We start from the raw sequence: 12,755 nt of genomic DNA, 5'->3' as shown, positions 1-12,755 counted from the left end.
CCTCCCTAAACCCAAGGAGGGCCCTAAACCCTGATCCGCCCTAAACCTGGATCTGCCCTGGTCCTTGAGCAAGGTCACCTTACATGCAATGTCACTGCAAATGACCTGGGTCATGCCATGCATCATTCCTACTTGGCAATGGCTTTCAGCACAGGGACATTAAAAGTTCAAAAGGTAGAAGCTCTGCTGCCCCAGATTCATACTAATAGATGGATAGACACACAAACAATATGAAAAACCAGGGAACAAACCATCCCAATCTAACCAAAACCCCCCAATAACAGAATCCAGTGACTCCACAGGGAAGGAAACGTCAGAGAAGGGATTTAGGAAGTTCGTAGTTAAACTGACACACAAGGTCAAAGACAATGTCAGGAGTGAGATCAGAGAGAAAACCCAAGAAGTGAAAGATCACTTCAATAAGGAAATAGAGTTTCTGAAAAAGAATCAATGAAGGAATCAATAAGCCAAATTAAAAATTCAGGGGAAAGTATCGCTAACAATATGATAAGTAATGGTATAATGGTGTGTTAAGAATTGTAATGCAAAAATAAATTAATTGATTTTTTAAAAAAAGACTTGACCACTTGGAAGCTACAGTTTCAGACAATGAAGACAAAATAAATAATCTTGAAAATAAACTTGACCATGGAGAAGAGACCGTTTTCTAAAATTTACCACATCCTAGGTCACAAGCCAACTCTGAGCAAATACAAAAAAAAGAAAAAGAAAGAAAGAATATCTTATGTTCTATCATATCATAATGGAATGAAATTAGAAATTAACTATAAGATAAAAAATGAAATCCCATTGGCTCAGGAGGCTGAGGCAGGAGGATTATGAGTTCAAAGACAGCCTTAGCAACTTAGTAAGGCATGTAACAACTTAGCAAGTCTCTAAATAAAATATACAAAAGGTTTGGGGATGTGGCTCAGTGGTTAATAGCCCTGCATTCAATCCTCAGTGACAAAAAAAAAAAGAAGAAGAAGAAGAAGTTACTAAAAATACTTAGAGGTAAATGAAAACAGTGATACAACCTAACAAAATCTCTGGGACACTTATAAGAGGAAAATTCACAGCAGTGAGCTATTTATTAAAAGAATAGACACCAAATAAATAACTAGCATTACATCTCAAGGCCCTAGAAAAAGAACAAATCAATACCAAAATCAGTTTGAAGACAGAAAATAATTAAAATCAGAGCTGAAATCAATGAGATTGAAATTTAAAATGAAAAACAATTCCAAAAATCAACAAAACAAAAAGTTGTTTCTTTGGAAAAAAAAATTTAAAGAAAATGACAAATCCTTAGTCAAGTTAACCAAAGAAAGAGGGAAAAACTTAAATTATAAAATTCATGATGAAAAAGAAAATATCACGGACAGATACTACTGAAATACAGAGGACAATCAGAAACTGTTTTGAAAATATATACTTCGATAAATTAGAAAATCTTTAAGACACTGACAAATTTCTACAGAATATGACCTACCCAAATTGCACCAAGAGAACATAGAAAATTTAAACAGATCATTTTCAACTTAATGAAATTGAAGATGCCACCAAAAGCCTACCAACAAAGAAAATCCCAACACGGATGGATTCTCAGCCAAGTTCTACCAGACCTTCAAAGAAAAACTAACGCCAATACTCCTCAAATTATCCCATGAAATAGAAAAGGAGGGAACCCTTCCAAATTCACTCCAATGAAGCTAGTATCACCCTGATACCAAAACCAGAAAAAGCACATCAAGGAAAGAAGACTTCAGGCCAATATCCCTGATGAACACAGATGCAAAATTTATTTTTTAAAAAAATACTGGCAAATCACATACAAAAACAAGTAAAAAGATAGTGCACCATGATCAAGTGGGTTTTATTCCAAGTATAAAAGGTCGGTTCAACATACAGAAATGAATAAGTGTTATTTTTCCACAGAAATAGACTTAAAGAATCATACGATTATCTCAATAGATGCAGGAAAAAGCATTTGACAAAATACAGCATCCACTCATGCTCAAGACACTAGAAAAACTAGGGAGAGAAGGAATACACTTCAACATTTAAAAAGCTATATATGGCAAACCCAAGGCCAGTGTAATTCTAAATGGAGAAAAATTGAAGGCATTTCCTCTAAAAACTGGAACAAGACAGGGATGCCCTCTTTCGCCACTTCTATTCAAAATAGTCTTTTAAATTCTTGCCAGAGCAATTAGGAAAGAAAAGAAAGGAAGGAAGGAAGGAATTCAAGGATTACAAATAGGAAAAGAAGAGCTCAAACTATCTGTGTTGACAACATGATTCTATATTTATGAGACCAAAAAAAAAAAAAACCAAAAAACTTCTAGAACTCATAAATGAATTCAGCAAAGTAGCAAAATTAACATCAATAAATCAATTGCATTTCTACATATAAATGATGAATCAGCTGAAAGAGAAATTAGGAATACTATTCCTTAATGTTAGACCAGAGACCCTGAACCTACTAGAAGGAAAAATAGGTCCAACTCTCCATCATGTCAGTTTCTCAACAAGACTCCTAAAGTACAAGAAGTCAAGTCAAGAACCAGTAAATGGGACAGTATCAATCTAAAAAGCTTATTCACAGCAAAGGTAACAATCAAGAGCATGAAGAGAGAGTCTACAGAATGGGAGAAAATCTTTGCCACCTGCACCTCAGATAGAGCATTAATCTCAAGGATATTTAGAGAACTCAAAAAACTTAACACCAAAAATACAAATAACCCAATCAATAAATGGGCAAAGGAACTGAAGAGGCTCTTCCCAGAAGAAGATATACAATCAGTTAACAAATATAAGAAAAAAAATGTTCAACATCATTAGCAATTAGAGAAATGCAAATTAAAACTACACTGAGATTTCGTCTCCATTCAGAATGGCAACTATCAAGAATGCAAGTAACAATAAAAGTTGGCAAGGATGTGGAGAAAAAGGTACACTCAAAAAACATTGCTGGTGGGACTGCAAATTGTTGTAGCCACTATGGAAAGCAGTATGGAGATTCCTCAGAAAACTTGGAATGGAACCACCATTTGACCCAGTTATCCCACTCCTTAGTATATAACCAAATCAAAATTAGCATACTATAGTGACACAGCCACATCAATGTTTATAGCAGTTCAATTTACAAGAGTAAAGCTATTGAACCTACCTACATACCCTTTGACAGATGAATGGATAAAGAAAATGTGGTACATATACAACAGTGGAATATTATTCAGCCATAAAGTATGAGATTAAGGCATTTGCTGCTAAATGGATGGAACTGGAGACTCTCATGCTAACTGGAATAAGCCAACCCCAAATAACCGAAGGTCAAATGTTCTTTCTGATATGTGGATGCCAACCTACCACAAGGAGAGAGGGGAAGACTAGAAGTTAATTGGATTAAACAAAAAGGAATGCAGGGAAGTGAGGGGGATGGAAATGGAGGAGTCAGTGGAAAGAGCCTGACATAACTTTCCTTGTGCACATATGACTACAGCACAGCAGCTCTCACCATCAGGTACAGCCATCCACAAGACGGGGTCCTGATTCAAATAAGATAAATTCTGAGCTTCTATAAATACATCAAAATATTTCCTACGGCCATGTATAACTAAAAAAGAACAAACAGAAATTTCAAAAATAAATTAAAGAATGAAATCCTGTCATTTGCAGCAAAATGGATGAAACTGGAAAAATTCTATGTTAAAAGAAATAAGCCAGGGGCTGGGGATGTGGCTCAAGCGGTAGCGCGCTCGCCTGGCATGCGTGCGGCCCAGGTTCGATCCTCAGCACCACATACCAACAAAGATGTTGTGTCCGCCGAGAACTAAAAAATAAATATTAAAATTCTCTCCCTCTCTCTCTCTCTCTCTCTCTCTCTCTCTCTCTCTCTCTCTCTCTCTCTCTCTCTCTCTCTCTCTCTAAAAAAAAAAAAAAAAAACCTAAGGCTTGAGACTTTAAAAAAAAAGAAAGAAATAAGCCAGACACACAAAGACAAGTACTGCATATTACCTCTTATAGGTGGAAGCTAAAAAGAATGTTGATTTGAACATATAATAGTGATTACTAGATGTTGAGAAGTGGGGGAGAAGTTGGAGGGAGATTGGGTCATGCAAACCAAAAGACAGTTGGACAGAAGGAATAAATTCTAGTGTATATTCACAGCGGGGTGAATATAGTTCCCAATCACCTGTCATATATTTTGCAAAGAACAAAGAGAAGAGCTCAGAGTTTACAGATATAAAGGAATGATAAGGAGATGAAATGCTAATTACCCTAATTTGACCAGTTTATAATACATATGTGTTGACACACCCTATAATATGTACAATTATTACACATGGATCAAAAATAAAGAATAAGGGCTGGGATTGTGGCTCAGTGGTAGAGCGCTTGCCCACTTGTGAGGCACTGGGTTTGATCCTCAGCATCACATAAAAATAAATAAACAAAATAAAGGTATTGTATCCATCTACAACTAAAAAGAAAAATATTTGTTAAAACACTCAAGGTTTAATCGATCTGTTGGATGAGAGGCACTTCCCTGGTTGGTCTGACACTAACTCAGCCAATGGATTCTTGTGTCTAATGTATTGGTGGCTCGTGCAGATTAAAGACAATAGACCAGCCCCCTCAGTGTCATGAAGATGAAATGGAACCCCCCCCCCAAAAAAAAAGCAATGCTCCTGTGACACTGTGGTGGAACACTGAAAAAGAAAACATTACCCTACAGGACATTATGTGAACCTTCCTTTTAAAACCTTCTCCAAGTTAGGTTGAACATAATCACACAGTAGCTTCCATGGTGCTGAAATTGCCCAAGAAAATTTCCAAAATTCTGCCATCAAGTTCAGTCCTTGTTTCTTATGTACTTCTCCAGAATTCTCAAAACCCATGGCTACCGGAAGGAGTCTGTCTATTCTTGAAACTTTGACATCCATCTATATATTTGTCTTTCTGTCTTCCCATTGAAACCAGATGGTGAGCTACTCATGGAAGAACAGGGTCTGTGGATTTCTTTATCCCATATGAGGAATTGGTAGCGCATAAGTTATTTATGACCGATGTTTTCAACAAAGAAACCGCCATAGATGGCACTACAGAAGTTTCTGATTTACTGCAATCTTTTTTTTTTTTTTTTTTTTTTTTTTGGTACCAGGGATTGAGCTCAGGGGCACTCACCACTGAGCCACATCCTCAGCCCTATATTGTAGTTTCTTTAGAGACAGGGTCTCACTGAGTTGCTTAGCATCTCGCTATTGCTGAGGCTGGCTTTGAACTCGTGATCCTCCTGCCTCAGCTTCTTGAGCCGCTGGGATGATGGGCATGTGCCACCAACCTGGCTATTGCAATCTTACCTAGTTAGTGAGGTGCTTCTTATATATGACCCCTCATTTACACAACTTTCAATTTCACCCTATGGGAACAAGCAGAATATGCAACACTTGCAAAGTCTTAACAGTATTTGTCTAAAAATTAGGTCAACTAGATGTTCCCCAAATTGCTCCTGAAAAAGGAGACAGAGGATGTATATTAAATGAGTTTCATATGATATATGGAAATTATCACTAGCTGTTTTCACTGCTTATCAGATCTCCCCCAATAAATGTTATGGAAATGTTCAAATATTGTTCTTCCCTCTAATGAATTTTTGGTTGTTAGCCAAATACTTTGTATTCATTCATACACTACTCCCTCCCACACAGACACACACAGACACACACACACACACACACACACACACATTTGGGGAATTTAGAACTTAAATCTATGTATGAAATTGAATTTTTGAGAAAACAGGAGAAATACCTGAAATTCTATGAACTGTTGTCTTGCATAGAAAGTGTCATGTTCACTTCCCCATCACTCAGCTAATCTTCGTATCCCCCACTTCACGAGTGTACCACCTTGAACACAGCAGCTATTCATGCCCAAGGTGTTCAAAATCTGAGCATGTGCCTCAATAAATACATGGAAGCCAAAGCACGGGACTTTATTACATGGAGAATCAAGAAACAGAGCAGTCTCTGGCAGTCGCCTGCTGGGTTGGATGGCACTTCTGATTCGGGATGAGTGGAGACCAAGGAAGCGAGGGTCAGTCTACAAGATGATGGTGATGAGTGTGACCGTGGGCAGGATGACCACCTCCTCCACCTTGTCCTTCTCATTCTGCGTAAAATGTTCATCTGGAACTTCCGGGGCTTTCTTGTACTTCTTGTTTTCCTCTAGGTTAACACAACAGAATTTCCCACGGAGACATCCCTTGTCAGAAGTTTCCCCTAATTTGCATCTCTTCCTGCAGAAGCCTGTCACATTACTAAAGCATTTTTTGGGCCGCACGGCGTCTGCACCTAGGAAGCAACGTCACGCCAAGGTTAGTTTCTGAGGGAAGGCAGGAGGCTCCTGGGGTTGCTCCCCAGTCATGGCCCCCTGTGATCCCAAAGCGAACCTTAGGTTGATAAGAGAGAACTCAAGAGCTTGGAATAAAGCATCCCAAGTTGAGGACATTCAAAACCCAGCCTCCTGGCCACTGCCCAGGTGGCTCTGAGAACACCAGCACGTGTGTGCCCACCGCAGCCACCGCTACATCCCACCGCTAGGGCCTGGCGGGGCTCCGTCTCTGCTCCATGCTCCAAGTGCACATTCCCTCAAGCTCACCTCAGTCCCCTGTCCCCAGAGAGCATGCACTTGCCATCAAAGGCACAATTCAGAGCCAAATCAACTTTTAAAAGAACACCACTGGGCTGGGGCCGGGGCTCAGTGGTAGAGTGCTTGCCTAGCAGGTGAGGCGCTGGGTTCGATTCTCGGCACTGCATGTAAATAAATCAATAAAATAAAGGTCCATCAACAACTTAAAAAAAATTGATTAGGGGAAAAAAAAGAACATCCCAGGCAACAGTTTCTAAGGTGCCTGTGTGGCTGCGTGTCACACTCACTCATGTGGACAGCAGAAATCTCCCTTGGTCAAGAGCTCACAGGTCTCATACTAGTGAGAATTCACCCACCATCCAGAACGTAGGACTTCTCTAGAGCCCGACTCCTGCTCCCTCTTCCTCTCCACACTCCTCTTGATCTCAGGTAAATTTGCTGTCCAGGGATTAAACTCAACTCCATAAACATCTGTCTCCCTTAGAGATCCAAATGTTCACCTGTTCAGAATAATGTGTTGATGGTCCTAAATCTCTTGCTTCTAATCCTTTTTTTTAAGAATTTTAATATTTATTTTTTAGTTTTTGTCGGACACAACATCCTTGTTTGTATGTGGTGCTGAGGATGGAACCCGGGCCGCACGCATGCCAGGCGAGCATGCTACCGCTTGAGCCACATCCCCAGCCCTTGCTTCTAACCCTTATTTGCCTCCCTACACAAAATGTGGACGAGGCCATAGAATAAATGTAGAGAATGGACATGCAATCTCCCTACCCTAAGCTTCATAATCAGGGAACATCTTGAGGATTAGAGAGGTAGGTTTTGAGGGCCACAAAGAGACAGCCTGCCTTCTTTCTGGCACTAGAGAAGGGACCTGTCACTATCAGGGCTCCTGATGTGAACTCCATGTTTCACATTTGTAAACTCATGTCATCCCCACACGAAATGGAATCACTAGCCAGGCGCAGTGGTGCACGCCTGTAATCCCAGCAACTTGGGAGGCCGAGGCAGGAGGATTGAAAGTTCACAGCCAGCCTCCGCAACTTGGCAATACCCTATCTCAAAATAAAAAATAAAAAGCATTGACAGTGGTTAAGCGCCCCTGGGTTCAATTCCTGGTACAAAAAAAGAAAAAGGAAAAAAAGAAAAGAAAAAGAAAAAAGAAAGAAAATAGATATAGAGTCACTACAATCACACTCACTCACTTGGCAGATGAGAAAATTGAGATTCAAAGGGAATGATTTACTCAATATGTAGGCTTGTCAAGGCAAAAGACATATTTTAGCCTCATGTTGACTTAATTTGAACTGTGTGCTGTTCCTATTAAGGTCATGGCATAAACGGAAAAAGAATTTGAGAGGCAAAGTGCATGGCCAGGTTCCTGGGTGAAAACTATGCTCGACATTGTAAAGATAATTCTAGGTGATGGGTTCCCTGACCTCCTCTCACCTCCCTGGTTGCTCTGTCCTAAGGCACAAACTCGGTCAGGCACCCAGGAGAATGGGAACTTTTGATGACATCGATCAGATATCAACCGTCTGATAGGTCCTGTCCCCACGCTTTCACGGTCATGTCTCCTACCACTTTCTGGCATGTCTGGACAAGTTACCTTTGAGTAATTCACAGAGCAGAACAATGAGAACCAGAAACCGCTTCATGTTTACAGATAGCCCCAGAAGAAAGACGCAGCGCCCTGCCTGGTCCAGTGGTCCGTGTCGCACTTCTCTTGGAGGAGCCAGAGCTCTGAGTGCTATCAGCAGGCTGAGCTCTGATTTTAATCCACATGGACAGATAGGAAATCCAGGTCCACCCCACCTACGTCTCCAAATATGGAGCTCACAGGCACAGAATGTTCTGTCCCCTCAAGCCCACTCTTCCTCCCTCAAGATTGAATTCCACGCAGCAGGAACTGCAACTGCTCCACCCTGGTCACCAGAGGACTTCAGAATCTCCAGTTGATACCTTAGCCACTGCGCTAAGCCACCACTCCAGCTGCCTGCCTCGGGGCAGTCTTTGGGAGACTGAAGACAAAATGCTCAAATACAAGATGCTGTCTTCATTGCAAAATGCACTGGCCATGTGCTCCGCCAGGCCCCCCGGCTCCTTTATGCTGTCCTCGTCTCCCGGGAAGCAGCCCGTGCCGGGATCATGGATATTTCTAATTTTCTAAAGATGACATGATTACATCTTGGAAGTAAAATCGATTGCCTGCTTTAACGTATTCCTCTGTGTCAATACGAATGTCAGAGAGGCTCTGTGCCATCTTGAGGAGGCACATCAAGCCCACAGGCTCCTTTTCAAAACTCTTCGTGGCTAAGCAATAGAGTTGTTCTGGAGTCAGCTGGGAAAGATGGAGAAATGCTGCTTTTTTACCCATAGTTATTATTTATTACCATTTATTCCTTTTCTACCTCCCACGGGGATTTATAATAGTACTAATTGCTTTTAATACTTTACTTATAAAAAGAATTTAAGAGTGTCCCACTTCTGAGAAATAGTCTCTGGCTTCTACTTAAGATGCTATCTTTCCAAAGTGCTAGACAGGATGGTCCAGGTAAGAAATGAGATTATTCATTCCTTTGTCCAAAGGCCAGGTGAGTTCTGGCATGATTCTTTCGGTGTTCTTTTTTGGAAGGGGAGCTACCGTTTCATGCTAGAAAAATCAGACACACAATTATCAAAAAAGGAGAAAATAGAAACCACCCACAATCTTTTCTCTTCTGTGTTAACATTTTAGTCTTCTAAATATGCTGCCCCAGAGCAGTTCATCTTGATAATGGGATAGCAGATAAAATAAAAACAAAGTGATTCTGCTTGCTTTTCACCCATTCGGTTTAAAATGAAGTGTGCCTATTGACACTCTCTGAATACATACACATTCATGCGCACACAAACCCAATACTCATCCCTCTAACTAAAAACAAACAAAAAAACCTGTTGATAAAAGCAAACTTATACCAATGCAGAAGAAGCCACATCTGCTGTCCCTGTTAATCCACCCTCATGCCCAACTAACTACATGTCAACCAAAATTTCCAGGAAAATAGACATTAAAGAGAAGAACTTCAATAAGAATAAAGAATCTTGGGGCTGGAGTTGTGGCTCAGTGGTAGAGCACTTGCCTAGCATGTGTGAGGCACTAGGTTCAGTTCTCAGCACCACATATAAATAAAGATTCATCCAACACACACACACACACACACACACACACACACACACATATATATATATATATATATATATATATATATATATATATATATATATATAACCTCAAAGGAAATAACATTAATAGTAAGGAGGAAGAGAATTATTTAAAATTATAAAAGTGACAGATTTGACTAAATAAAATTCATAACATCTTCATAATAAAATACAGGAAAGAAAAGGTATAAGCTAGTATAAGACTAAAAGATAATCAGAGAGGCCAGGTGCAGTGGTGCACACCTGTCATCTCAGCTACTTGGGAGGCTGAGGCAGGAAGATCACAAGTTCAAGGCCATCCTGAACAACTTCACAAGATCCTGTTTCAAAATAATTATTTTTTTAAAAGGAATGTAACCCAATGGTGAAGTGCTTGCCTAGTACCCACCAGGCCCTGGATTCAATTTTTAGTAACAAAAAAAAAAATAGACAATATCAGAGTAAAATAAAATTTGTATATGCATTATCTATATGCATTATCTACCATAAAAGGATTAATAACCAAAATATATAAAGAATATCTAAAAATAAATAAGGGACAAATCACCTAGCACAAAATAGGCAAACAATATTACAGTAATGGAATATTTCCGTGGGGAAAAGCTCTTTTGTTGGTGCACAAATGCCAGTCATCAGGAAAGAAAACACAAGCCAGGCAGTGCGGTGGGGCACACCTGTAATCCCAAGAGCTCCCGAGGCTGAGGCAGGAGGATCACGAGTTCAAAGCCAGCCTCAGCAAAAGTGAAGCACTAAGCAACTCAGTGAGACCCTGACTCTAAATAAAAAACAAAATAGGGCTGGGGGTGTGGCTCAGTGGTCGAGTGGTATAGCATCCCTGAGTTCAATCCCCAGTACCAAAAAGAGGGGGGGAAAGAGGAAAGAAAACATAAAGATTTCTGTGAGTATATCTAAGCAGCCAACAAGAAGAGGCATCTGTATCAGAGTGATTCAAAAATCTAGATGAACAAGAAATTGTGCAGCTAGTTAACTAGGACTCCAACTGATCTGGGTTACAAATTAAGCTGTCATGTATTTGGTATTGCACCAGAGTGGAAGGTTTCCTCTGTATTTGCTACAGCAGAGCCAACGTTTATTGTTTATTGCTCCAAAACAAATAGAAGCCTTACTTGTGTTCCTATTTATGCTGTTACCTGGTTTATAGATTAACTTCTCTTGTTTCTGACGAGGATGCACAGTTTTCTCTTCTGGGTGTTGCAGGAGCATACTGTTTGTCCCACCTCGCCACCACCTAGGCACATTATCAGCATCAGGCATAAGGTGGGCTGCCCTCTCCTGGCTCTGAGGACAAGGGGAGTCTCTCCAAGGCTTTGTTCTCTGGACCATGGCAGAAGTGTCTGGAGTGAGTGGTTGCAGATCATGCTGTGCCTGGGGAGAGACCCCATGCGTAGGACAAGGAGAGAAAGTCACAGGTACAAGGAGTTCGAGGCCTCTCTGCCCAGCAGGTGGCTGGTTAGTCGCTCCCTAAAGAGCCCCTCCCCCATGGGCCGCCTTGGTCACTGAGCGTGCCTCCAGTCACGTGACCCAGGCAAAGGGCCGTCTCCGACCTTGTCCCTTCATCTCCCTTTGCAAGGACAACTCCTTTGTTGCTTGGCTTGTTTCAGGGGACAGTGGCCCTGCGAAGACTCTGACAACAGGGACAGGAGAAAGGGAGGGCAAGAAGGAGGAAGACAAGGTGGCTAGAGTCCAGCGAGGGGAGGGGACATCCTGTGGACAAGCAGCCTGGGTGCCGCTCACCTCCACTCAAGTTACCACACTGAAGACATACACTTTGGACACGATGTCACCCACTGGGCGGGGCAGTGCGGTCAGGCACACCTGTAATCCCAGCAGTCTGGGAGGCTGAGGCAGGAGGATGGCAAGTTCAAAGCCAGCTTCAGCAACTTGGTGAGGGTCTGTTTTAAAATAAAAAATAAAAAAGGACTGGGAATGTGGCTCAGTGGGTAAACATCCCTAGTACCAAAAAAAAAAAAAAAAAAAAAAAGGAAGGTAACCAGAACCAAATCCTGCACAACCCAAATCTCTTTATCTAATTTTCTCTCAAATATATAAGTTGTAGGTGGACACAATATATTTATTTTGTTTATGTGGTGCTGGAGATCAAACCCAGTGCCTCTTGCATGCTAGGCGAGCGCTCTACCACTGAGCCACAACCCCAGCCCGAATTTTCTCTCTTTTCTCTGCCTTAAATGAATCCTCCCTTGCTTTTTCTTATGGAAACGCCCTCTCTGGATTCATCAAGACCTAAACTCCCTCCACCCAAATACATTCCATGTGTCAATCAGACTTCCTTCCTCACTCTTCTTCATCAGCCTCAACTCCATGGTCCATCTCAAGTGCTCCCTCGCCAACATCCTCACTCCCACGCAGCGTTATTCTTCTGCACTCACCTGTGCAAAAATGTCCAACCCCAGATCCTTTTAAGTACCTTCTCCCCAAACCCAGGCTAATGAGCATAACTGTGGAAATTGCACAACCACAAATTAATGACATCTGAGATCGTGATTTCTGATCTTCACAGAGCCCTCAGCCGCAGCCATGAGGATCCTTGTGTGCTTCATTCAAGAAAAGGACAAGAATGAAGCTGGGTACAGCAGCACGTACCTGTAATCCCAGCAGCTTGGGAGGCTGAGGCAGGAGGATCTCAAGTTCAAAGCCAGCCGCAGCAAAAAGTCGAGGTGCTAAGCAACTCAGTGAGACCCTATCTCCAAATAAAATTCAAAATAGGGCTGGGGATATGGCTCAGTGGTTGAGCGCCCCTGAGTTCAATCCCTAGTACCCCCCCAAAAAAAAGGGCAAGAATGAAATCTCATTTTATCATTATTTAAATGTAAGCCCCATGATGACAGGGACTTGTACATTCTGTGGCATAGATT

General features: G+C 41.3%; 1 protein-coding gene across 1 annotated transcript; it reads right to left on the bottom strand.

Moving 5' to 3' along the window:
• Positions 1 to 5,998: 5,998 nt before the first annotated feature.
• On the bottom strand, positions 5,999 to 11,329 carry Defb128 (defensin beta 128). The gene is made up of 2 exons (XM_078049012.1): positions 11,013 to 11,329; positions 5,999 to 6,359 (listed from the first exon to the last, which is right to left on the bottom strand). Exons 1-2 carry the CDS (start codon positions 11,203 to 11,205, stop codon positions 6,109 to 6,111), a joined length of 444 nt encoding a protein of 147 aa, XP_077905138.1. The 5' UTR covers positions 11,206 to 11,329; the 3' UTR covers positions 5,999 to 6,108.
• Positions 11,330 to 12,755: the final 1,426 nt, after the last annotated feature.

The sequence above is a fragment of the Ictidomys tridecemlineatus genome, chromosome 5, assembly GCF_052094955.1.
Source record: "Ictidomys tridecemlineatus isolate mIctTri1 chromosome 5, mIctTri1.hap1, whole genome shotgun sequence".
NCBI lineage: Eukaryota > Metazoa > Chordata > Mammalia > Rodentia > Sciuridae > Ictidomys > Ictidomys tridecemlineatus.
This window is presented reverse-complemented; position numbering and strand designations above follow the sequence as displayed.

Excerpts from the sequence above, each read along its gene's own strand:
- Defb128 (XM_078049012.1), bottom strand. The coding sequence starts at position 11,205 with ATGGTCCAGAGAACAAAGCCTTGGAGAGACTCCCCTTGTCCTCAGAGC. Across the intron at positions 6,360-11,012 it reads GAAGTTAATCTATAAACCAG|GTGCAGACGCCGTGCGGCCC; the intron begins GTAACAGCATAA and ends GTTGCTTCCTAG.